Below are 28,000 nucleotides of genomic sequence, written 5' to 3' on the forward strand. Positions count from 1 at the left end.
CAGATATTAACTACCTTAATTACTACAATTCACACAATGGATTTGATCTTGACGGCACCAGATTCGAGTACAACGGAGATGGTAGTTATTATAATGTTTAAATAGTTTTTTTTTATACAAGGAAAACTGATTTATGTATGTCCTCCGATACACAACTATTCGTTTAAGTCATTAAAACGTCATTAGTTAGCTTTTTTGTAAGAGTTTCACGTGAATTTGATTGATAGGTCTCTTCCCAATGATTTAATATAGTTCAGCATACGCCTTTATACGTACGTTCGAATTTCTCCTACTCCAGGGCATGCCCTTGTTAAGATAATTCTAGCTATCTTATACTTTACTTTACGTATGTATCCTGATAATAAAAAGTCGAATGATCTTTGTGCTCCATATGTAACGTGTTTGAAATTATGTACTTGACTATTTTAAGGTGTTGCAACTACAGTGTTTTCTATGAGACCTAAAATGTCTTGTTATAATTTATTGAGATTTACATTGTTTTACCCAACATGCAAATGCGCATTAAAAATATTTTTCTTTTTTGTTATAAATCATTGGGGGTAGTTCAGGTTAAACTGTCAGAAATCATCAAACATTGATTTAAGTAAAAGACAGTTTCGTTCGAATTTACCGATAAAAAACATTTATGTATATCCATACAATTATGCCCTTTTGACTTTCAATATACATAAACCAAATCAATTGTAGATCCTTTATTGCACAACCCCGTTTTTGTTTAGTCTGTTACTTGTATAACAATGTTGAAAAATAATTTCTGAACACAAGTATATATTGAACTTATTGGTTAACTTAAAAAAACAATTTTGCAGTACATTAATGTAGCGATACAATAGTTCATGTGAAATTTATTTTTAGCTTACACCCTCAATGTGAACCGCAATAAGTTTTATCGATATTGGTATCGATACTATAAAAAGTATCATGATGTCGATGAAATCTTCAATGTACTTAACCGACAGCATTTCATTGTTAAATATGGAGGTATGTAGCTTGTAGCTTCTTTAACTTATTGAATAAATGAAAACCTATTATCATCAAATATTAAATAATAGAAAACTTAATTGTGATCAAATAGAAAGTTAGTGATTTCAGCTTGTTGTGTTATCCTTTTTTGGTAACAGAGCATTGTTACTTTTGATATATAAGAAGACGGATTTCTTAAGGAATTCATTATTTTTCTTAACAGGAAAAACTGGAATCAACTACGTCGACTATTATAACACACATGATGGCTTTGAACTTGATGATAACAGATTTGTTTACGACGGGAAAAGTAAGTCATAGACTATTTGATCAAAATAAGTAAGTTGGTGGCAATATATTTATGTTAATAAATAATTTTCTTTGAGATGTTCCTTTATAAATTTAGGTGAATATATATATTTTTAATCAAATGAGGGTTTACTATATAGAAAATATGCCAGACTGAAAAAATTGGTTAAAGTTATAGTATGGTAACCACAAGTTGATTTTGTGTTATTTTCAGCATACCTTTTGAAAATAGCAAGGCCAAGGTTTTATCAACTATGGTATCAATATTACAACCAATATCATGACGTTGATCAAGTCTTCAACACATTGTACGGACGACGATACTTTGTACTCGATAATGGTATGTAACACATATGTAAAGCATCTTCTAATAGCTACTTCCCAAACATAACCAGCACTCTAGTATTAATATATAACTTTAAATTATATTAAATACTCTATTCAGTTACTTGTTTCTCGTCTCTTTTCGTTGTTCATAGTGTTGTAGAAATTATTTAGAAAATAGCATCTTGTTAGCCATTAAACCAATCAACATTTTGTTATCCTTAAAAGGTTTATATTTTTTTTTTTTCAGTTCAATTAGTATCAACGACAAAAATAACATTTTCGTAAATCAATTTTTAGAATCGTTCAAAGAAATCGTCATATTAAGTACCAATCGTATCATACGGTTTTTGATTAGTCATTTTAATATATGTACACTTCATATAAAAAACTGCTGTTGAAAAGAAAGTATATTTTCAATTAGGAGATGTCGTAGCTGGCACTGATTTTGGCGACTTGGGTAATTACTTGGACCAGCATAGGGTTATAGCAAACCATCATGTTAGTCGTATAAACACCGTTGCAAGTAGCCACGTGAGTAGAATATCTCATATTTCACATTCACATGTGAGAACAATTAACAGAGAAGGAAACCGACACGTCATACGAATTAGAGGAGAGGCAAACCGACATATTAACAAATTAAGACAAATTGTTAATACTCATATTAGAAGACTTGAAAATAAAAGAAGAAGACACCTAATTGATATAGAACGACAGCACCGGAGACATATGCAGCAACGAGAGATTCAAAACAGAAACCACATAGCCAACAAACAAGCTGTAAATACAAGACATGAGACGTTCATCGCCAGAGCTGCAGCACACTTCAGTGATATAGATTATCTTAACACGTATCATGGAATAAAAATAATTAACAATCGAATCACCTATGGTGGAAAAGGTAATTTATTAAAATACCACAATTTGAAAATTTTGAGGTAATAAGTTTTTGATACCGATATGTGTAATTCAAAACATTTTCTGAAAAGAGATTACACTTTTTCAGTCAATTCTAATCAGTTTTTTATTTAAATTGTTTGTCCGTTTTGTATGAATGTTAAACGCAGTCTTTAAATACAAGGGCGACAAAACGTGGACACTGCACATGGAAGATGTTATTCATAATGGAGAAAAAATCAAACAAACGATGCTTTTTCGGAGTACTTTTTTATGAACGATAGTCCTGTCCTGCATTTTGAGGAAACCATACATTTGCCTGCCATTTAATTCAACCGAATAAAGACAAATTTGTTTTTCATAGATTTTTCCGTATAAAATTGTTCCATATGTGTTTTCAACACTGGACGTATTGAAACATTACAATTATAACATAACATATTCTATTTTGTTAACAGGATAGCTAACGAAATCACAAACGTATATTTTTGAATATATACATAAGCACTACATTGTAAGTGATAATTGCAATTCTATGATAGTTATCTCCCCTTAAAAAGGTTACATATATAATTTCATTTTTCTTATTAAAACAGCTTATGTATTGAAATGCAGCCAGACGAGATGGTACACAAAATGGTGTAATTGCTATAAAAAAGAGCATAGTGTTACAACTTGTTTAGATAATTTATCTAACGGTGGTTTGATAGCCCCATATGGCGGAGGTTAGTGCTAGTATCAGTAAATATGGATTGCTATGTAGTATAATAATTTGGTTAATTTATTGTTTTACATTGTGGATGTAGTTTGTCTCAGTCTGCTTTTTTTCACAATTTAGTAGGAACTTGAATTTCTGTCGCTTAATTGGCTTTCTGTTTTGATGCTTCATATTTTTTGCAGATATCTATCATATTCTTTTAATTATATCTTCTCGTAAGCTGGCAAATTAAACCATATGAAAAACTGATAACCATATAAGTTACCTTTAATCTATTTCTATCGAAGTCCCGCAAAGAGAAAGTGTAGATTATTATTATATTTCATATAATGGACTTAATATACATTCAGCTGTTGCTGTTGCGGCTCCAGGTGATGAATTAGAGGAGGATAGTGAACCCGAAGAGGCCATTATGGAAGAGGATAAAAAATAGATAACGGATACGGTACTTTTCATAACAATTATTAGGGCTACGCTTAACTTTCCCTGGCTAATAGTTTATTCTATTTCACTTAAATGAACATTAATTTAACATTATAAAAAAAAACAAAAAAACAAAAAACAAAAAAAAAAAAAAAAAAAATAAGCGATATTTTAAAACCAAAAATATTTCAACAAATTCATACATTATATATTTTTCTCATTTCAGACTGTTTGACCAAGGCCAAAGGACAACTTCGTTTTAATTTGCTTTATTGAAATAAATCGCAACGCATTCATGTTATGTTGGTTTTTATTAATCTGATATGATTAATTAAGGTGTAGCATACATACAGAATATTTCAATGAAAAAGGAACTGATATGGTTAAACACAACAACAGCGCCAGTGTATGACCTTAATACAACATAGTAAATACTTTCAGAGATCACCAAACGTTCTTTAAACAAGTGTAAACATACCGTTAAGTGAGCTCTGAAAGACCCCAAAAACAATAAAATATACGGTAACAGAACAAAAAACCACACATTTATCATCATCTCCTGACTGTGGACATATTTCCAGAGAGGTTAAAGTATTATTATTAGCCTTTACAATTCCCTTATTATGTGAGGTAAAGAATGAACTGAAACAACAAAGAATAAGCAAGGGAACCAGGATTCTAGCGAAAACAAAACAATGTAATCCATGGACGAAGACATACACAACAAAGAACAAAAAGAACATAAAAATGTTTTGTTTTACTTTCTTTTCTTTTCATTCCTTTTTGTTGTTGACAAAACAGAAAACTAGGACATTTTAAATTTTTTATCAATATATATTCGTTTTTTTTTTATATTACTTCATATATTGCTATTGTTAAAAAAATATTTTTTGTATAGTTTTTAGTTGCTTACTTTGGTTTCCTTAAATGTTTTTTTTATCATGTTTCCTGTTTTTATTTTGTTTTGTTTTGTTTTTGTTTATGTCTTTGTTTTTCATTATATTATTATAACTTTCCCATATCTTGTTATTAAGTTCTATAACATAAGAAATCGCGATACAAAAAAAAAATGATTTTGTTCTAATGTTTGTCACAGGAATCAATGAAAAATCCTGAAAATAGTAGTAACTCATTTATGAGTCAAGAGCAGTCAACAACAAAAAAAAACATATCATGCATATATTTACACGTTGATTTAACGCAATGCTGACAATACGTCAATCGGTCACGTAACAAATGATGAATTTAATCTGAAGTACATGGTAGATAAAGATTTAGAATATTTTTTTAAAAAAAAGAGAAGGAATTGTCATTCAAATGGTTGGTTAAATTTAACCCATAAAAAAACTGAAATTGTTGTTTCAAGTTTTATATTTCACATGGCAACATGTCTTTCCAATTCGGAGAACAGGTCTTGAAACCTGTAAACCAGCATAAACATCTTGGTATTACTTTACCAGTGATTAGTTAAAACTTGTAGATTGGTAGAAAAAAAATCGTGTCAACTTAGCGTTTTTGATAGCTAATAATCAGACTGTGGAGGGAATACTAAGAAAAAAGAAAAGGCTGTACTATAAATCTTTAAATCGGATAAAAATTAAAACATATTCCCATTCAAAATAATCCTGCAAACTGTTTCTAAATCTTTTTACTGAACAACAAAATAAGGAGCAACATTTGACAGTCAATTCTTAATCATGCTTCATTTTATTTTTTTATATTTGATTCTCGATGTCGTTATTACCAGAATTCCATTTTTATTCATGATTGATGCAACTTGAAAAAACAGTACAAAAAAACTGGGAGCATGGACCAGGTGCACCGGTAAAGTAAGACCTCTACTTATAAAAAAAACATAATTGAATTGCTTAAAAAATGTCATGTCCGGGACAGAAAAAAAGGAAATCTATAACACGATCAACAAATCGGCTCTCATGTTGTACCTGGAAAAAATATGACGATCCACGAACTTATAATAACGACCATAAAAGTTCTGTAATGATGACTAATTGTAAAATGTCTAGCATAGTATAAACTGCGTAGTGTTGGAAAGGTCTAGCAAAACGTATAAAATGAGATATGAAAACTCCATACGCAGATGCTAAAGGGATGTTGCCACATATGAAACGAAAGTGTTGACAATATGGAATGGGAAGTCAAACGTTTGTCGTATAGTTTGGAAATGCGTTTTCCTTTTCCATTTCTAAGTGAAAGTCAAAAAATAAGGCTGACTTCGTAGTTTCTATAGTGTCCTTCATCTCAAGTTCTTAGAGACAGATGCGAGATGCAAAAAAAACCCGAAAGAAGGATTGTTTCAAGACAATACGTTATCTATAGAGCAAAACTGAGATAAAAGCATATGCTTAGACAATGTACCGTTTTTTTTTCACAGACCAGCAATAATGCCAGCTTTACAGGCGTGAAAGAAAAGGAAGCGCGGTGCATAATTGGAATGTCGACCGTAAGTTGAAAGACATATCCACCACGCTAGGCAAATATGTTGTCGACAATTAAAAGCATTTATACATTTTCGGTAAATTCAAGAGATGATTTTGAATCGGTTTTCTTTCAATGTATGGAAACTCTCTACCAAGAACTAAGAATTTGTCACTAGGTGTTAATGCTATTATATTCCAATCATAATCTAACATAAATAAATGTCTTGTATTAAAAAAACAAACAAAAGCATAAATAAAGACAAACAAAAATAAAAAACAAAACAAAACAAAAAAAAAAAAAATAGAAATAGAAATAAAGAAAAGAAAACAAGAAAAGAAGACAAGCTCACCGTTTGTGACAAATGTTATCAAGTTGCAAAATAAGTCCTAGGCAAATATCATGATTAAATTTCCTTGCTAAATACCCCTTTAAATGTATCGAGAGAGTTATTATTTTATTGGAAAATCTTATTTGATTGAAAAATGATTTGTTCTCGTTCCGAGACGGTTAGAGTCAAAAGTAATTTTGTTTTGCTGGCTTAATGAGCTGCTCTTGACTCATTAATCAGAGGCAACGTAAGCCAGAGCAGTCCTTTAATACCGTATGTAGGAGCTACAACCTTTAAAAATGTATGCATATTTCTACTAGTGTCAAATTGTGTCAATAATGCATGTTTTTTTTTTTATATTTAAAGTTACTGAAATAGAGGATATAGTTATTAAACGTATTTAAGTAAAGTTGTTCTCCTGACATTCGATCTTTAATTCTACAAATGTTTTTGCCTTAGATCGATTCAACTAATGGCATAATTCCATATTTAGTATGATTTTGTCTTTTAATGCCGAATTTGTTTTTAGTTTTAGTTTTTGTTTTTTGTTTGTTTGTTTGTTTGTCTGTTTGTTTGTTTGGTCTTTATTTTGGGGGGTGTGTGGGTTTAGACTGTTTGATTTGTCTTATTCCTTTCCTTTTTCATTGATTTTGAATTGGGACAAGCAAAATCAAAGTAAATGTGGGGGAAATTTTGCTGACACAAGAAGGATTCGCAATTCATTAATTATAATATTAATGAATGTAATATACAGATTCTTTATCAATTATCGGATGATATTTTTAATACTTGCAAATTGATAATACAGATGTACCTTTCAGTGAATAAAAAGATTGTGTCAGTTCTATTTGAATGGTTCTGTCCAGATATAATTGTTTAATGAATATAAGCTTTAAAGGGAAAGATAGCCTTTGCATTAAGTAATGCTCTTATGACAAATCATACATATGTAACAAACAATTAAAAAAAAACCTGAAGGAGCTTTTTTAACAAATGCACAATGTTATGCAAATTTCAAAATCTTTGAGATATATGTGAATAGCTATCTTGCAAAACTCTTTCATCTGAAGGAATCGATAGTGTTGATCATAAGCAGACTTCATTGATTATCGATAGCTTCCGATTTGTTCGTGACGTCACTAAGTCGATTTGGTAATGATACAAGTACTGCATACTTATATGTAAACAAAGAATATTCCTGTAATATTTCTACGATCCTCCTGTTTTTCTAATCATTAAAACATGTCGTGTCTAGCTAATGATTGCACAAAAAAAATGAAATATTTAATCAGCTTTGTGACTGCAACACTCTTCGAAATTAACCATTAGACTTTTCCCATTAGGTTTGAATTTAAGCATCCGAGTAGTTTTTAGGCTCTTTGATATTCATATGAAGCAAAACCCTCCAGTACAATTATTTTAGATTGTTTGACTAATAGATCGATATTCGAATTCGCGATAAATCGAATGAGTCAATATTAGTGTTTTATAGCTATTTAAGTAGTATACCTGCAAAACTATTTGTGTTACATGTACATTTTCTTCTTGTCAATGGTAGCACTACATAAAGCACTATGAGCAAAGTTGATGATTTTCAGATACCTTTTGTTAAATTGGTAAATCTAGAAAAGCGTATAACTAACATATGAGTTCATTATTTTAAAAACATAAAACAACCAATGTCTTCAAAGCATATCTAGAGTACATTTGAATGTACTGTTCTGTCTTCAGAGAACGAACCAATTTGCAATGGTTACCACCAAGCCCTATACTATTTTTTAGAACAAAACAAAACGGAAACGTTAAAACATATTTCAGCGTTACAGAAAGTTCAAAATCTTTACTTGCAACAAATAGTTAAGAATCATTTGAAGTGCTTCTTCAAAATGTCAACCAACTCTTTTGAATTTCGGTTCACCTAGCTAGAAAAAAAAACTAGCCATGAAATGTCAGTGAGTTATTTTTAATATGAAATTGTAACATTCTCATATGCTGATAAAACTTTGGTTGAGACATTTAGTGTCAGTGTCTGTATCAGTCATAAAACTACTGTAATATTAGTCACTATCTTTTCAAGTAGTGTTACTGCATATGAAAGGCAAAGTCTGGTTTATTATACATGTAGATTTTTTGTTCTGAAATGACCGCTGTCGTCGAATATTGAATATCGTCGTGTTCCTCAAAGAAGTGATTTTATGAATCAATTGACTTTACAAATATTTTGAAGTTAATAGTCGCCCTTTGTAGCTATTAATAATAATATTGATAGAATATACTTTAATTTCAGATCATTATAACACAAAATTTCGGTCTTCATTAAAAATTTATTCTTTGAAAAATAAAACATTTTAAAGAAGAAAAAATGAAGGTTAATAACAAAAACACCGAACTTATGAGGTATAAGCAGTGTTGAAAAGAAAAGTCCGTATAGCAAAATATCAGGGTAACAATTTGGACACTGGGAAATCGTCGCAATAGTTCTTACTTGGTATAGGCATCTAAAAATAAAAGATGGCTTAAACCATTTTTAAAGCGCAATAAACCGCCCGCCTCCATTTGCAGCATTAAACTGACATCAGCCAAAAATTGGGGAAAAAAACAGTAGGCGAAATAGTACACAAATTTATAAAATTAACAAACCCAAAATCTATTTTTACTATTCGTTTATAATGTTCAATTTTATGTGGCAATGAAACCGGTAGAACTGGGTGTAAGCCTATTTTCAAGTTATGAAGTATGAATTAAAACACTATTGGAAAGCCAAAAAGTATGACATTTAATTGATACTTGGTGGTCTAGTTAAATTGATGATTTTTTCCTACTGGAACATTTCAGAAAACAAACTTTATTTCATGTATCCAGAAAAAAACTTTAAACACAGTCAAAAAGATCAATAGATACTTATTCATTAGTTGTGAATGCTTATTCTTTTAAAGCAATTTCCCTTACAACATTCAATATCCAATATTTTTTTTAATTTGGGCAATTATAAAAAAAAATAGAATATCTTTATTTCCCAATCAAGGACCCTTAATACTTTCAGTCTCTTAAAACAATTACTCCACATTATTAATTATATTACCAAATGAGTTTCTAAATAAGAAAATACATGCTTGAATTTATACGAAACGTACTTTATATGAAGATACTTTTCGTAAATACTTAAAGTTTCACTCCTAAATAAAATTTTGAATCATTTTTTCGTTTTTTTCTATGGAAAAAAACTTTTAAACGAGTTGAATGAACGTTGAATGAAAAACGAGTGAGAAAATCATTCCAAAATGCATATAATAAATTACTTCAAATAAATTTTTGTATGTTTATTCCAAGACCAAGTTAAGCTGTCTGCTTGTCGTATGTTAAAACCGTAAACAATGATTATGACAGCTGAAAAGTACAAAAATACATGTTGACTATCAGTAATATACAGTAGGGGTGGGTGTTGTTAATCCGATTATAATGTTGTTATCCTTAGGAATATAAGTATGTATAGGAATCATGCAAGTTATTATAGATGCCGAATAATGATACAAAAAGGTTTTTTTAAAAATGATACTATAATTATAAACAGCTTTTAAACTTTGGGTGAAAATGAATGCTAATAAAAAACCTATTTTTTGCCAAAATTGAATGTCAAAAAGCAGTACATAGTAAACTTCTGTGTTTTCTTTTGTTGTTAACCTTATACATGTATTTTATTATCATCAGAATGATGAATATTGTTCTGTATTATTAATTATCACCACGTTATCTCTTTCTTTATTAGTGTGATACAGATATAAATAAAAACCTCACATGATTCTTACAAAACAATGTATTCTTTTGAAAAAAAAGACGGAAGAGTTTTGAAGAAAGAATACATATGAGCAAAGTAGAATACAAGTATTGTACTGGCTGAGCATTTAAGTAAATGCATGAAACCGTAAAACCGATATGATTCATAGTATTTGGCAAAATATGGCTAAACAACAGTATATGCAACATCTGCTATCATCAAATACTATATAAGACGAATACTTATCAGTCCTCACAGGTCACTTAGCCTCAGCCATCAGAATGCCCAAAGGTATTTTTGTTCTACTGTTGGTCGTTGTGTGTGCCGGTAGGTCTTTTTTCAACTTTACATAATGTTTTACAGGATACTTACATCATTTAAACATATTTTTTTTTTGTTTCGCGAAGACGCGTTTTAACAACTTAGCGAAATTGACATTAATTTCACATTCATTTATGTATATGAAAGATGAAAATATATTTAAAACTCACATTTTCTTTTTGCAATAAAACGATCATAGTTTATTCGTTTGTATTGATTTTATTTGACTTGTTGTCGTGTTGCAACGTTCTACACGTCCCAATATTATGTATTTCAAACTCAGATTAACTACAGGTTTTCTTTGTTGATATAAAAATAATGATTTTATTTCACATATATTTTAGTTGCGGTGTGTGGGTACGGACGATACCACAGACGTGGTCGATGTAAGTCAATTACTTTGATATACAATGTAATAGAATTTTAATTGGTAAGAGAAAGACCAGGCTTTAAAAAAAAGCTTTGATAACGTTTTCAAATATAAATTTATTATGTCGGTAATTTGTATATTAGTAGTGAAAAGAAATGCCACAGACAGTTGGCATAACCTAAATAAATATATCATTAACAAAAAAAAAAAAATAATAATAATAAAACAAATAAAACAAGGCCCACTGATTGTTTAAATCAGTCATTTGGAGGACCTTTCTGATATGCCAATCAGATTTAAGTCAATTCATTGTGAAAACATTTTTTAAATAGGAAAGGAAGCAAAATCGAAAGTTAATTGAACAAATGGTAGAATTTTGTGTTGGTGGATTCTACATGTAGTGAATTAAATGGGCAATTAGATGTAATCCTTATACAACAATGAAGTATTGTTTTACACCTGCTGTCGAATATTGGGTATCCAAATAGCCTGTTGAAGAAATGTTAAGGTTCTATTCAGTCCCATATTACATTTGCGTTTATGTGTGTCCAAAATAATCAGTTTGGTCAAAAATGTTTTGACGGTAATTGGCGATTCTACAGCTCTTTATTATGGTTATAAATATGTGTTTCATTTTGTAGATGGTGTTGCACGGTATTCAGCGAGAAGATACAGATGTGGATTTAAAATTCGGCATCGACGTTTTACGTATGGAGGACGAAGTAAGTTCGTTTTGCCGGTGGTTTAAGAATTAAAACAAGATAAGGTATTTGAATTTCCTAAAATTACTTTTTACCTTTTGGTATGAATACCACTAAAGTTATCTAACATCCGATACAATTAATCATCAATGTACAAGAAACAACAAGGTTTCCATAAACTATAGAGTCTTTTTCTTTTCAGGGTATAAACTTCGATGCGGAAGAAAAAGGTTTATCAGGGCATGGAGACGATACTATGGACGATACGGAAGTAAACGTAGATGTCTTAATAAGCTTTTAAGACTGAAGTATTTGCAAAAACGGTGTAAGTACAGATTTCATAATTTAGAAATTGTGAAAGGCTTTTGGCGCCATCTTCATATAAAAAAAATTCCTAAATAAACAATCCAACCCCTATATTATGGAAAGGAACGCAACAAATGATAACATATCAAGGAAATAAGAAAATAGTTCATTTATATCTTGATTGTTAAAATAGCATCATAAAGTTTTAATAATAAATTATTTGTCACAGTGAAAAAGTAATCAAGGGAACTAAGATTTGAACGGAAATCAAAAGAGTGTATTCCAAAGATAAAGACTAGACAAGGAAAACAGACACAACTAAGAAAATGAATTAACCATCAGAAACAACAACAACAAAAAAAAGAAAGAAAAGAAAAGAAAAAAAAAGAGAAAAAAAAAACGAGCTTCACAGACTCCGTAAAGAACTTGAATCTTGATCAAGTGAACTTGTAGCGTAAGCTTCCTCTCCTTTTCTAGAAACACCAGCCAAGTTGGGCAATAATAATTCCATTTTCTGCTTCTCTTGTATATTACAAATGTAATAAATAACTATAGTAGGAAATAGTAATCAAGGAAACCAAGGTTATAGCGGTAATCAAAAGAATGTAATCAAGGGACAAAGACCAGACACGGAAAACACACATACACAACAAAGAACATAAAGTAAGTAAAATCATACATACAAAGTAACAAAAGCAAATGAGCAACTCGGACTCCACTAAAAACTGGGAGCATGGACCAGGTGCACCGGTAGGGTAAGCGTCCTCTGCTTTTCTAGAAACACCCGCCGAGTTGCTCATAAAAAGTCAAGTCCGGGGTAGACAAACGAGGAAAGGAAAACTATGACCTGTTGAATAAATCAGTTTTCATGGTGTATAAAATACTATTGTACATAAAATTGGATATTGCATCGATTTGTTTTATCATTTCAATTTTATGTAGGGGGATACAAGTATGGCAAATACAATAGTGAGTATTGTATATTTTCGTTTTTAATGTAGTTTTTCAGTAATAAAACTTTCAGACCAAATATAAACAAAAACAAATTTTGCAACCTACTTTGTCATTTCTATACAGATAATTAGTAAATTATACACACATTACTAGTCTGGTACCAAACGATTTTTTCTGTTGTTGTTGATATATTACTCGAAATATTATTGTTTAAAGTTTTTTTTAAAAACGAAAGGTGCATTATGTAACTTTACCCAGATAACCAGGAAAAATTAATTCATATTACCGTCTTAATAATTACTATAAATGAACATTTTTGAGACGAGGGCAAAAAAAGTTAAGCTTTAGTAGGTTTTTTCGTTCGTATGATTTTGTTATTTTGGTTTTACTATCTGTGTTTCTGTATTATTTTGATTGGGGTTTTTTTTGTATGTTTTTTTTTTTGTTTTTTCAAATTGTACTTTTTTCAATAATTGATTGATTTTGTTATGTTTTATTATATTGTGCTGTATATAAGTTTGTCGTATTTGTTCTTTTGCTACAATGATTTAATAATGTATATGGTTATGTTTTATATTTTCTTTTATCACATAAAACTGATATATGAAAACTATTACTTCAGAGAAATAAATAGATTTAGAATTTTTATTAATGTTATTTTTTTACAGAATACAGAAAAATCAACTATTGTAGCTATTACAAAACTCATCGTGGATTTACTTTAAAAGGCAAACAATTCTTCTACAATGGACGTGGTATGTTTGGAAAAAATAGGGTTTCTTTGTTAATTTACTTCCGGTCTTATCATGTAAGCTTAACACTTATTCTACAGAAAAGTTAAGATAATATCTTTTTAATCTCGCCCTCGATATATTTTTTTTCAATTGAGATTTCTTTCTGTGAAAAGTACTTTACCAAATTCACTGAACACAGACATTTGGTAACATTCAAAAACAAAAAGTTCCTAAAGCGAAATAAATGACGTTATGTTTGTGGGTATTGGGCTAAGATGAAATTTCTCTATAACGATATTATTTTTTTATGTTTCAGCATATACACTACGCGTTGGATTGAGCAAGCTTTATCGTTTATGGCATAAGTATTTCACACAGTACAGAAATGTCAGAAGGGTGTTTCATGTATTGTACAGCATGCGAATATTTATCAAAGTCAACTATGCTACCTTCTACAGCACTCATCAAGGATTTAAACTAAGAGGCAATAGATTTATATACAAGGGAATAGGTACGTTTCTGAATTTCTAGTATCACCATCCATATGTGATTTTTTTTCTTTTTGTATAATTTGATTTGTACTTCTAATTTTAGAATTGACTCAAAACGATGCCAGATTTGATGCGGTTAAAATAAGAGTTTCAAAATGGTTTTGGGTTTATCTTTTACAAAATATGATCATTTTTACAGAAGAAAAGGTTTATTTCTATTTGGAAAGGATATTTTATCGTCATTTTAATAATGTTTTACAATACTTGATGAAGTATCAACTCTTTTTAGCATATACCCTGAAATGTGGAAGAAGCAGGCTATTTTCTTTATGGTACCGTTACTACACACTATATAGAAGTATACACAGAGTTTTTTCTGTACTGTATAGCAAACAGGTATTTGTCAGAATGAGTTACGTTACATTCTACAGAAACCATCGTGGATTCACATTGAAAGGCAAACTTTTTGTGCACAATGGAAGAAGTAAGTTACCCTAATTGTATGCCTCGTGTTTCGTTTTCTCTCTTTTCAACATTTAGAAATTGTTTACATATATTTTCGTATTCTTGTATTATCGAATTATTTTTTTATTTATCTATGTAAGAATCATGAATAGGGTTGATTTATTGATAGAAAGATCATATACTTCAATTTCAATATTGTAAATAATGACACTGAATATGAAAAGGATGAGGTACATAAGGCGCTGTAGCGCTTACTATAAGATATGAAATTATCCGCCTTAAATAAACTCAAAATTGTTACATTTTTTTAAAAGTTAAAACAATTTGTTTCATCTTTGTTTTTAAAAAAATCAAAAGAAAAAAATTAAATTCATTTATTAAAGAAATAATCAAACAAATGCATCTATGTAACTCTCCCGCTATTGGCTGGAACCTCCCGACATTTCATCATACATTTTGTAATCGCCAACAGTCTTGTCCGTCTCCCGGTGGGAGCTTAAAACCTGCTATTCATTAGTTGTGATGATAGGGATGAAAAGGGAAGTTAAGAAGACCAAAAGTGACAAACTTCAATTTTTGATCAAAACAGAAAGGGGTCTTCTTTTGTAGAGTTTCCGAAGACTAACATAAATGCAAATCAGGCCATGCTTATATAACTTGACAACCTATAAAGCATTGTCGCACCCCATCAAATCCACCACCCGGGACGCGCCTGCTTTTTCAAGAGGCGGATAACAAAATTTTTGAGACATGGATTGAATACAAACGTGACACAGGACGCAGCTGACTGAAATAAAAGACAACTTCTTTCACACAAAATATAGACGCTTAAATTTGCATTAAATATTCAAAAAGACGCCAAAAAGCTGAACTGCAGACAACAATTAGCACGACAGGACCGCTTGGCACAAATAGTATATTATTCCTGTCATAACAAATATTAAAACTATATGTAGGTTATTTAGAGCAACCAAGGGAACCAAGATTACAGCGGTAACCAAAAGAGTGTAATCAAGGGACAAAGACCAGACATGGAAAACACACATACACAACAAAGAACACAAAGTAACTAAAATCGCACACACAAAGCAACAAAAGCAAATGAGCAACTCGGACTCCACTAAAAACTGGTGCGCCCGTGGGGTAAGTGTCCTCTGCTTTTCTAGAAACACCCGCCGAGTTGCTAAAAAAAGTCAGGTTCGGGGTAGACAAACGAGGAATGGAAGACTATGACCCGTTGAATAAATCAGTTTTCAAGGTGCAGATGGATACACCATAGCGATCCACGAGTTCATGATGACGACCATAAAACTTCTGTAGTGATGACTTCAATCTTGTAGCAGCATAACCCTGTTCCAGAAGCCTATTTGTTAGAGTTCTAGCGCAATACAAAAAGTCTGCGGAGTTTCGGCAAGCTCTGGCATAACGTATGAGTTGTGATATAAACACTCCATACGCAGGTGCTGAAGGGATGATGCCACAGATGAAAGGAAAGTTGACAATTCTGAATGAAAAGTCATCACGTTTGTCGTAAAGTTTGGTCAACAGTTTCCCTTCACCATCGATTTCTAGGTGTAGGTCAAGATATGAGGCTGACTTCACAGTGTCTGTAGTATCCTTTATCTCAAGTTCTTTGTGGTTCAAGCAAAGATATTTACACATGAACGTGAAAAATTTACATGTACATCCACGTTCCTCCTGAGTGGTACATCAAAGTACTTCACCAGAAAACAGTTTTGATATAAATACGGTTATTTTCATTACGTTTCTACATGTATTGTGTAGGTGTACACTAAATACTAAAGAAATGTTGGAAAATGTACTTTATATACAAGAAACTTAAGCCGCAGAATTTTATACACACAAAAATGCATAAAATTTTGGATATATTAACTTTGCAATATCGAGTACATGTAGGGACTTGTTTGATATGTGCACATTGTAAATGTATATGTATTGAAGATTTTTCCCGGAGAGAGAAGGTAGTCTTGAAAGAACTTTGTTATATAGAACTGTGTTTTATCATTGCAATAGATAAATATCCTAAGCCTGGATTTGTTTACAGGCAAATAAAGTAAATGGCTTTTAATTTTCCTGCTTTCAAAATAAAAGTAGGAGCGAGTAAACGCCTTTTTTTCGCGCTTGATGATATAACAGTGTGTCCAACTTTGTTGGATCGCATAAGTGAATGAAATGCAACATTTATTACAAGAAATAACTTTAGATATCGGACTACAGGTTTCTATATAAACACTAATGCTTATACGAGCTTATTTAAAGCATCTCATTTTGTACTCCATTCAACGCAAAATTAAATCATAATATAGAACTATCTTTTATCGAAGAGATTTATACGGATATTAGAGCAAAAAAATATTAAAAAAGCTATTACATTCAAATTTTTAATCCATCAAATAAAATCCCACGTAAAATACAATGACGCGGTTCAAAGTAAGTGCATTCACGTACATGCATGCATGTTTATAGCAGTGGCTATAGCAAAATCGACATCTGATCAGACTTTATTTCATTCTTTGGCATAAAGTTGAGATAAAAGCTCTTTAATTAATATATTTACTCCACGTCATTTTTGAAGCAATTTTAAGCGTGATATTTTTAAGGTTTTTCGTTAAATGGACATAGAGTTCCAGCATTAACCAAAAAATCCTTTTTCCTGTAGAAAGAATCAATAAATGAACACTTTCAGTTTCGATTTTGTTTGGATCTCACAATAAAATAAGTAACAACAGAGTGGGCAAATGCTATTTTATTTACAGAATAGCCCTCTAGGCCTTTTTGGGCATTCGTCTCGCAATCGTTGCTTTTTAAATTACAAACTTAATGCATAAAATTGAAAATTTACAATATGAATTACATTATTATTTAGTTTTCTTCCGAATTTATGATAATTTCTTTTATTATTATTTCAGTAGGCAGAACGAGGCCTTATGGACACTCATCCTTTAGTGATTAAAATCAAAGTTAAATAAAAAGAAAATCGCCGCAAATTTCATTTACAAAATAAATAAGCTAACGTTTAACAAAAATAGATAATAAGTGATTTTGACCTTTTTCGAATTATTCAAGGTTTCGAACATTGATGTTTCCTTACTATAATAGCTATTTCTTTTTGTTTGGATATGTTTTCGTGTGAATAAAAACAACAAACGTAGATAACACTATAAAAAGGATTCACACAGTTGGTCTTTTATTCAAAAACCTTTGTGTCTTCTGACTTTCAGCTTTTGTTCTCAGATGCGCTCGAAGCCGATTCTATCGTTTATGGTTTATTTATTACCAAAAATATCGAAGTGTTACCAGGATTTTCAGAGTATTATACAGAAAACGAATATTTGTCAAAATCAGCTACGTGAATTATTACAGAACTCATGGTGGCTTTAGACTGAGGGGAAGAACCTTTGTTTATAATAGACATAGTATGTTGAAAAACTAAAACTAAATCGATCATGCGCATTCATTTTCTTCCTTATCCTATAATTCCTCTCAAAAGGAATATCTTTTTACCTAGAATCATGCATTCCTCTTTGTTACTACTTTCAATGAAAAATTATTACTTATGGCAACAGAAGAAAATGCACAACCTTTTTGTAATATCTAACTTTAACCACTGTCCTAAACTACTTTAGAATGCATTGCGCGGTTAAAAAAATGACGGAAATCTTACTCATTTCAAGAGCCAAATCTTTTTCTCTCTCACACATTTTTTCTTATCTTATATTTTATTCAGTAACGTAATATTTGATATGATAAAACGTGTTACATTGCATTCAGAATAGTTCAGATATATATCTTCTTGGTTATATTTTTGCAGCATACGTCCTTAAATGTGGTATCAGAAGTTTTTACCGATTGTGGCACAGATACTACATACGATATGAAAGTGTAACACAAATCTTCAGAGTACTTTTCCGTAAAAGGGTATTTGTTAGAATCAATTATATGACTTACTACAGGCGCCATAACGGATTCACACTCAAAAGAAATGTTTTTGTTTACAACGGACGAAGTAAGTAAAAAATCAATCGAAATAGTTAGTAAAATATATTTTTAGAAAATATTCGCACATTTTCTTAGAATCTTAGAATAAAAAAATCTAAATGCTAAAATTGATAATGAAATGATATATAAAACTCAATACAATTGTGACTTGAAGTTGAAGATTTAGAACACAAAGAAGTAGGATAATTTGTGTGTATTTTTGGACATTAAGAGGTTTAATTATTGTTTTATATGGATAACTTGTAGATGGGTGAGAATAAGGTTATCGAATTTATTGTTTTATGGAAAACTGACAGGAATAATGCTTAGCACTTAATCCGACATTAACTATTTCAAATTATAAATCATATCAACCCAGCAATTTATATTCTAATATAATTTGTACTGCACTACAACTTCACTCTGATGATCTTCAGATAATTGCATTTTCTTTATGGATCAAGACAGTCAATTTCGGTAACTTATTTTAATACCAGAGATTTAAAAAGTATTTTTTGATAAAACAATTTACTCGATCAACAAATAATGATTGTAAACATCTATCTTCTAAAGAATATATTGCAAACTATAGACGATACCGATTACTTTACTTCAATAAACGAATCATAATTTGCTAATTACCTGAAGGTTTAAAGGTTTGAATGCCTTTTTCAGCCTATGTTCTAAGATGTGGAAGAAGTCGGTTGTATCGTTTGTGGTACCGATACTATGAACGATATCAAAGCATCTCCAAAATATTCAAAGTATTATACCGCAAACGTGTGTTCGTTAGAATCAACTTTGTTACCTACTACACACAGCATTATGGATTCACACTGAAAGGCAAACATTTCGTCTACAATAGAAAAAGTACGTTCGAATGATAATATCTTTGTATTGTCTTTATTACTTTATTTTCTTATTCAATGAATGTTCTGATAACTTTAAAAGGATATCAATCAATACAATCTTACAACCATAGATCTTTCCATGTACATCTTAATCTGAAGAAATGAAGAAAGTGGGTTTAGCTGAACGAAATGATTGTTAATGTACAGCGTCTTAACTCAACTAAACAAATTGATTCACTTGATAGTTGCTGGTTTATCATTTTCATAATTCAAAATTATGATATTCATTATAAACGAGTTAAATAAGATTGAGGATATGTATATTATTAACATTACTGTTGATAAACATAATTGATGAACTTAAAATACACAATAATCAAGTATAACTAGTTACACATACATTTCCACACACACATGAATTGAAAAAGAAAAAACAACCAAAAAAGTCTTTTGGTTGACAAAAAATTAGACTACAATGCATCATAATACTTTAAAAATGTTTTTGAAAATTTTGAATAACAGCTTAAATCAGTTTTTATTGATATTTTAGTGTATATCCTGAGGTGTAGTAGAAGCATGTTGTATCGTTTGTGGTACAGCTATTACCGGAAATATCGAAGTGTTACAAGAGTCTTCAGAATAATGTTTCGTAAACGACTATTTGTAAGGTTCAACTATAGAACTTTCTACAGAAGTCATCGTGGATTTACGATAAAAGGCAATAGTTTCTTCTACAAAGGAAAGAGTAAGCAAATTTGTTATATCTTCTATATTACCAATTTATAAGCACTCCTGTTTTACTGTCTTTTCTCATTTTAATTGTCCTTTCTGAAAATGGGCAAATGTTATTTGGCAAATTTAAAAAAAATGATTGTTCCTTAATTGGTTAATTGTAATTGATGAGTTCACTGACCGATGGAAGTAGAACAAAACAACAAATTGTATTCGATTCGGAAAAAAAAGTCTGATAAAAGAAACTTAACTTTGAAATTTTTAATTTTGGGTTAAACTTTTCCGTGCTTTGATGGTATATAATTGTGCCAATAATGCCTATATAAAAATATATAAGTTTTATCTCTAGCTCTGTATTCCTATCTTTTCAGAATATACAATAAAATGCACCAAAAATAGATTCTACATTTTGTGGTTCCGATATTACAAACGTTATCAAAGCATCACAAGAATATTCAGAGTTTTGTACCGAAAGCGAGTGATTGTTAGAATCAACTACATTACTTACTATAAAGAACACAATGGATTTATTCTGAAAGGAAAAAGTTTTGATTACAACGGTCGAAGTATGTTTAAGTCTACTTATCAAATTGATAATCAAATAATGTATTAAAATGTGATGATTAGTTTTATTTTCATGCATAGACATATATGTTTATCTGTATCTTCACAAGCGATATCGGTTCATATTTCCTGTCATCGTTCTATATTCCCTGAGTCGTAGGCGAAGAGTATATAAAACGATGACACGGAATATGAGACCATATCCCTCTGAAGATCCCAAATTTCACATATATTCTATTGGCGTTTCGGTTAATATGTTTAGTAATGTTTTCATATACAAATTGTTTCATGTCATTAATGTCCGATACGCATGTCGTTTGTGACGTTACAAATCAAAATAATATAATGTTAGAAAGCGGTTATTTTTCTCAATATTACATTTTTTATTCAAAAAGACTTCCCACATAATAGTTATGATTGGATACTTACTTAAACTCTTTTTTTTTCATAAATCCAAGTTTCCAGGCCCGCTTCCATATCACCGTGTTAGACCCAAGAATGTGATCTCATATTCTCTGTCAAGCTGTTCTTACCTGGCATATTTCTTTTTAGTAAAATAGAATATGATATTTTGTATATTTTACATATTATATCTGATACTCATTTCAGGCTCTCTTCTATATAATTGAAGACCTTAAGTTAATGCTTGAAAACTGAATTTCATAGTAAATGTTAATGGGCTGGACGTATTTTTATATTTGCTCGAAGCGATCTTTTGAGAAGTTTTTAATTCCAGTATATTCAATAAGCTATGAACTATTTCTTAAAGAAACATAAAGCTTACATTATCTGTTTTGGTATTTGATAATTAATTTGACATGTATCTTTCAGCGTATGTTTTAAGATGTGGAAGAACAAAATTCTACCGTCTATGGTATCTGTTCTATCGACGATATCGAAGTATCACTAAGATTTTCAGAGTATTGTACCGTAAACGTGTGTTAGTTAGAATCAACTATAACTCTTACTACAGACGACATGATGGATTCATCCTCAAAGGGAAACATTTTGTTTACAATGGGAAGAGTATGTGTGAATATTCCTAAATTATCTTTAAATACTTGAATGAGTCATAGCATAGTTATACTATGAGTGTATTTTGTTATCATTGCTTTTTATTGAATATTTACTTTTTGATTATTAGTACGGTATAGTTTGTATTCCAGACTTATTTTCACGTGTCATAGTAATGTTTATTTGTTTTGCAGCCTATGTACTCAAATGCAAAAGGATAAAGTTATATCGATTATGGTATCGATATTATCGAAGATATCAAAGTATTTCCAAGATATTCAGGATTTTATACCACAGAGGAATATTTGTGAGGATTAAATACATTGACTACTATAGAACTCATCGTGGATTTACACTTAGAGGAAAACGTTTCATTTACAACGGAAAATGTATGAGTTTGATGTTCAATATTTAATGCATTAAGTTTGAAAATTCATTGTGTGTTCTTTTAAAAATAATGAAATTCGGTAGTAATTCAATTCTAAGACGTTTTTTCTAACTTTGTGTTCTTTATGTTTATAAGCGTTTTCGATATGATTAATTTTGACCGGTTGTAGAAATTGTTCTATTAATTTAATCGTGGTCGAAACTTTATCATTCATTATTCTCTGTTGGTGAAGATGGCCCATGGTACTATTTTTTGGTTGATAATGACCGATGGTGCCAGATATTCTTACTCATAAAGATTGGTATTTGTATACTTAAACTAACAAAATTGGTACAAAAAAAGATCTATTTACAAATCAATTAAATAATTGCTGCATTGATAATAACAATGTCTCGTTTTCTACAGCATACGTCCTAAACATAAGAAGAAAAAGGTTTTATCGATTATGGTATAGATACTACATACGCTTCCGAAGTATCAAGAAAGTCTTCAGAATATTGTACAAGCGGCGATATGTCATATGTCGTCGTGGTGGGTACTAATTGCATATTTGATTGATAATACCTACGTTTTCCGACAAATGGTTGACAATAGCCCTAACATCGGTGTTGCTTAGAAGTCGAATAACTATTATAATTTTTGATTTGGAAGAATTTAATTAATCCTTACTTTAGCAGATCCTTGAAATAAACATCAGAGAAATCGGTTAAATAGTAAAGACTTGAATTAATCGACAGCTTGAACAAGCATTTTTTGAAGCTTGACCTTATTGTCAAGGATTATTTTTTTAGGTACACATTCGTTGAATAGCTATACAGTATTGGATTCTTGTTCAAAGTCTAGAAGTGACATATCTTATTGTATGTTTTCTGTGTGTATAAGTATTTATTTTTTTTATAAAGGAAGTTCTAGGATAAACTATGTGTCCTACTATAGAACTCATCGTGGATTTACCCTCAAAGGCACAAAGTTTAGCTACAATGGAGATGGTATGATTAAGTTTTAACTTACACTTGTCTTTAATATCATTTGAGTACTTTTAATTCACATATTTTATAGTGTCTCTTTATTTACTCTCATATAAAAGTGCTAACATAAAGACTATTTTCTTATCTGAATAAACCACTCGAATCAAAGTTGTACTAGAAGTATTGACTAAAAGAAATTGCTGGGCAGTACAAATTATAGATATATTGGATTTCAGCATACAATTTGAAAATCTCAAGAACCAAGTTTTATCGACTTTGGTATCGATATTACCGAAAATACAGAGACGTTGGGAAAACATTTGATGAACTTTATGACAAAGGCTGTTTCCAATATTCTGATGGTAAGGACTACCTTTCATTTTATGTTCCAATGTAGGAGAGAAAGCTACTACGGAGGAAATCAAAGTTGATAATAGAGTTTAATTGTCCTTTGCTTCAAGCTTTCTTAGTAGATGAGATTAATAGGATCACCAAATCTATGGTTATTTAGTAAAAAGACATAATCTATAATCCCATATCTTTCTGCAAGATTCGATTATAAGTGAAGCAAACATTTAGTTTAATAAAGGTGTTAAAAGTTATAGATATACTAAATCCTTAAGATGTCTAACACAAACTCCATTTAGGTGTGTGTGTGTGTGTGTGTGTGTGTGTGTGTGTGTGTGCTTTTTCTGTTTAAAATCAAGATTTCAATATATTTCGTAGTATGTGAACAATAGTATGACTACACACAAGTTATAACTTTGTTATCATGAGGAATAATATTTTGTCAAGCAAACAATTTTTAAAAACGGTAAAGTGTTTAGTTCGAGCAGTACCCCGTGTTAAGAAGTAGAGTGTGTCCTTTTTTATTTTATTTTATATAAGTATTTTAGAGTAATTGATGTTTCTCCCACACTTTTATATTGCTATACTAAACCTTATTTATACAGATGACTCAGATGTGGACCAGGAAGATACTGATGACATATCAAGCACAGCTAACTTGAAGATCGTTCCCAATAGTAAATCCACACAAAACACAGTTCAGAACATCAACACATATCACAGATTTACTATAAGAAACAGCAAATTCAAATACAATGGCAAAGGTAAAATAATATTCAAGGGAACCAAGACTCTAGCGGATATCAGAAGAATGTAATCAAGCTACAAAGATCAGACACCGAAAACGGACAAACACACCAAAGAACACAAAACAAAGAAAACGATACATACAAAGTAACTAAAGCAAATGAGCAAATCCGACTCAATTTAAAAATTAAAACATGGACCAGGTACATTATGCAGATTTGTGTTTTTATTTCAAAACAGGGAAATATTTTATGTTGTATGAAAATAAATCTAAATTTAATCTAGAAATTAGTCATGTCCTTTTATAAAAAGAACACTAAAGTGGTTCAGAAAGCATACATTTTATTATTTCGAAATTTTTAAGTGATAAATGTTCAAAAGATTTGATAATACAGAATAAAACAGTTTGTCCATTTTTGCAGCATATAAACTGAAATGTACACCAAAAGTGTGGTTTGCTAAGTGGGTAGCATGTTATAAGAAACTTGACAGCGTCAGTAGATGCCTAGACAAACTTCAAGGCAATGGTTTCGTCGTTCCATGCAAAGGAGGTAAGTATATAATAACGTTATACGACTAATTATTTTAAATAAAATTCAAAGATGTATACTTGTCGGATTGGACAAATTTGTAATTATCCTAAAAACACATTTTTTTAAGACGCCCTCTAAAATAATACAAACTATTAGCCAATATATGTTTATTTGAAAAATTGTTGTATTTTGCCGTTTTTTTTCATAAATGAATTTATTAGATATATACTTTTTCATTGAGGAGAAAGTAAAATCACATAAAGGTATACGAGAAAAAAGAACTGTTATGGTTCAACGCAACAGATGTACAAGCGTACAACTTAAATACAAAATAAAAAAACTATCTGAGATTAATACAGACTTTTCAACGACACTAAAACACATTATTTGTCTGACCCCGAAATATATCAGATTTTATTTATCATATTTATCAAGATTTGCAGTAAATTCGAGTACGTTTTTTTTAACATTTTTTTATCTCCGCAATTACTGTTATAAACATTATCAACCAGTCTTAGATTGATATCCAATTAAGCGGAGTTCAAGCTTATTATGAGATAACGTCAAAAATCAAAAACATATCAGTGAAAACTTCCACAAATACACAATAAGATAAAATCTTAATTAAACCAATTACCATGGAAGTAATTGGAATAAAGTTGTTTTGCCTAGTATTTTCTTATATTTTAATATTGATTAACTGTTTGTATTTTAAAAGTTTCAACCAATGAAGCAGATGATATTGAAGTAAGAGGTAAAGTTCCTCTCAACGATGCAGATGAAGAATATAAATAACAGGTAAGAATAAGGGTTATTTAAATAACACTATAACAATAAAGTTGAAAAATATAGCACTTTCCGTATATCCGTTACACCCTTCATTTCGTGCATTACAAAGCTGGGACATCGTTGCTTCTAGGAGATAATTCGACTGTATTTGTGAATGTAAACCACTAAAATCCCCAAAACTGTTTCGTAACACAGTGATAGCCAATCATTTCCACAATATGAGTGACGCTGACAATCAGCTGACTGTTCCTATACTTAATTTTCGTTTTCGTGCTAACATATAACTCAATACTGTTAGATCCGGTTTACACTCGTATGTGGTATTTGTAATACATGACGGACTGAGGGGTTTCTTAACACCTTTGGCTCTCATTTGGGTCTCTCACGGACGGTGTAAAGCATCGAAGCGTTTACACAATCCCCGGGCGTAGTCTATCCCGTGAATATGGGTCATAGTGTACTCGGGAAAATTACTTGTCATGTGACCACGTTCATTCATTAAATTCATTAAATGCATTATCACGTGATTTAATGTCGATTCGTAACCTAGTGATTCATTTTGTGATCTACACGCTATATACAGCATTGTATAGCCTACAGCATTTGCCGAATCTTTGACCCGGCACAATACTTTTTGAGATAAAACCAACACTTTCCAATGCATGTAAAACAGATATTGGTGCATGCCAGTTAATTGATGAGAAAAAAGGCCGAAAAAATAATGTTATGTTTCCGAGCACTTTTCTAAAATTTGTAGGGTCGATAGGTAGGGATTTATTTTTATTTAATTTTTTTTAAATAAGTCATTTAGGCACCAAACTCAGAATACAATGAAAACCAAATATGCAAAGACTAAACATCTAATAGACTTAGTCTACAGCCTAATTCCTTTTGGGATTCGGTGCTTGAGATATATATTGTTTTGACGGAGATGGTAAAAAATAACTCTCAACTGCCGAATCCCAAAAGGGATTATCCACGACCAAGAGCACACTCGTGGCATGCGTGTTTTCATTCAATTCTAAATATAAGCAACAAGTATTTCTAACTCTTTGTTTTTTCCATCTAGGATAGAAAAAAACATCTCTTGCTTTATTTTCTTCTTTTTTTTTTCTGAAAGACAATCGGCAAACTTTTTAATTATTTTTTTTTCAAAATTACAAATAAAAGTTTTTGGGTAGGGGGTCTAAAGGAGGGTCGGTAGGGTGACGGAAACGTTTTTAGGCAAAAACGGATGGTCTATTTATTACTCCGGTAGTGCTAGAGATTGTTTGGCTTTGGTTATGGAGGAACGGAATTCCAACATCTTACATTGTAGGAGTCGTCTACATATATATATACAAACAAAGATTCTAAAGAAAAGTTATTGACAGTGTTGTGAAGTGCTGAATGTAAATACACGTTATGTTGGTTCTGAAACCAAATGATACTGGCAGTGCCTCTGTGTATATTTTATACAGCTGCAAAACATGTATACAAATTTTTTCCAAGAAAACATGTTTCAGGCTACAAATGTATGTGACTATTTATGATTTGATAAAATTGTTTGATACAAGATTTAGTTGAAATATTGATTTTGAAGTGTTAACTGTGAGTCAGTGTCGATGGATTTAGTCTTTAAATCCTTCACATTCCAGTATTGTATTTTTTTGTTTCATACGAATATTGAAGGTTTTTTTTTGTTGAGTACATGACTATAAGTGGGAAATTTTTCCATTATGCAGTTTTTTCTCCATTGCTAGAGAACTGTTTAACTAGGACTAATGTAAAACAAGACCTTATAGATGTAAATTCTTAGCAAATCACACACTACTAATTTGGTCCTAAGGCATTGGTCGTAAGGAAGAGTAATTGATAAACATTTTATTAGGGAATTGAAAATGGAGAATGTCCAAACGCAGAATTTGCCTATATGTATGTATAATAGTGTCACCGAAAAAAAATAGCGGTCGTATATTAATATCAATAAATGGAGGAGTTTTCTAGACGATGCAAACACGTTAACCCTACATGCTCCCAGTTTTAAGTGGAGTTCGAGTTTATTATTTACTTTTGTAACTTTGTATGTATTATTTTAGTTACTTTATGTTCTTTGCTGTGTTTGTCTGTTTTCCATTTCTGGTCTTTGTCCCTGGATTACATTCTTTTGATTTCCGCTAAAATCTTGATTCCCTGGATTACTCTTTCAAGGCAAAACGTATTACTCTTCGGGCAATCCCAGTATGCGTCCATACTTGCCCATTGGGCAATACCAGTCTGTGTCCACACTTTTTTTTCTATAGAAAAATACCGTTACAGATAAAAATCCATGTTCCTTTCTTATGGAAATTCCGTAAATATTGTCAAATCAAGGAAATTATCTAAGCACATATATCTGCAAGTAATTTTATGGTAATAACATAAATTTTCATTTCAGTTATATATTTTATTTTATTTTATTTAAATTGCAGATTCTTCATTACATGACCTGTGGACGAGCTAGAAATCACCAATTCTGACTAAAATAAAATTGAAAGCATTCATTC

At 30.7% G+C, this 28,000-nt stretch overlaps 2 protein-coding genes across 2 annotated transcripts in view; both read left to right on the top strand.

The window, feature by feature from the left end:
- LOC148623938 (uncharacterized) overlaps nt 1–3,959 on the top strand; it is a 44,820-nt gene extending 40,861 nt beyond the window's left edge. Inside the window, exons 40-47 of the mRNA XM_088566648.1 lie at nt 4–81; nt 877–1,002; nt 1,208–1,294; nt 1,508–1,633; nt 2,042–2,521; nt 3,114–3,242; nt 3,586–3,680; nt 3,885–3,959. Of these exons, the coding sequence (XP_088422774.1) occupies nt 4–81; nt 877–1,002; nt 1,208–1,294; nt 1,508–1,633; nt 2,042–2,521; nt 3,114–3,242; nt 3,586–3,668 (1,109 nt within the window). The 3' untranslated portion in view covers nt 3,669–3,680; nt 3,885–3,959. The remainder of the gene's footprint in view (nt 1–3; nt 82–876; nt 1,003–1,207; nt 1,295–1,507; nt 1,634–2,041; nt 2,522–3,113; nt 3,243–3,585; nt 3,681–3,884) is intronic.
- Nucleotides 3,960–10,458: 6,499 nt separating this feature from the next.
- Nucleotides 10,459–27,997, top strand: LOC148623939 (uncharacterized). Its single transcript, XM_088566253.1, has 22 exons — nt 10,459–10,527; nt 10,866–10,907; nt 11,533–11,613; nt 11,795–11,917; nt 12,841–12,867; nt 13,521–13,607; nt 13,903–14,097; nt 14,367–14,561; nt 17,785–17,979; nt 18,375–18,569; nt 19,217–19,411; nt 19,943–20,137; nt 20,496–20,690; nt 21,520–21,714; nt 21,897–22,091; nt 22,496–22,621; nt 22,993–23,079; nt 23,295–23,420; nt 24,012–24,170; nt 24,576–24,704; nt 25,405–25,484; nt 27,926–27,997. The coding sequence occupies exons 1-21, from the start codon at nt 10,482–10,484 to the stop codon at nt 25,479–25,481; spliced, it is 2,865 nt and encodes a 954-aa protein (XP_088422379.1). The 5' UTR covers nt 10,459–10,481; the 3' UTR covers nt 25,482–25,484; nt 27,926–27,997.
- The last annotated feature ends 3 nt before the right edge of the window (nt 27,998–28,000 follow it).

Source organism: Perna viridis, chromosome 2, assembly GCF_037379345.1.
Source record: "Perna viridis isolate PV_CMFRI_1.1 ecotype Kerala chromosome 2, ASM3737934v1, whole genome shotgun sequence".
Taxonomy (NCBI): domain Eukaryota; kingdom Metazoa; phylum Mollusca; class Bivalvia; order Mytilida; family Mytilidae; genus Perna; species Perna viridis.

Excerpts from the sequence above, each read along its gene's own strand:
- LOC148623939 (XM_088566253.1), top strand. The coding sequence starts at position 10,482 with ATGCCCAAAGGTATTTTTGTTCTACTGTTGGTCGTTGTGTGTGCCG. Across the intron at positions 22,092-22,495 it reads TTTCATTTACAACGGAAAAT|CATACGTCCTAAACATAAGA; the intron begins GTATGAGTTTGA and ends CGTTTTCTACAG. Across the intron at positions 24,705-25,404 it reads CGTCGTTCCATGCAAAGGAG|TTTCAACCAATGAAGCAGAT; the intron begins GTAAGTATATAA and ends GTATTTTAAAAG.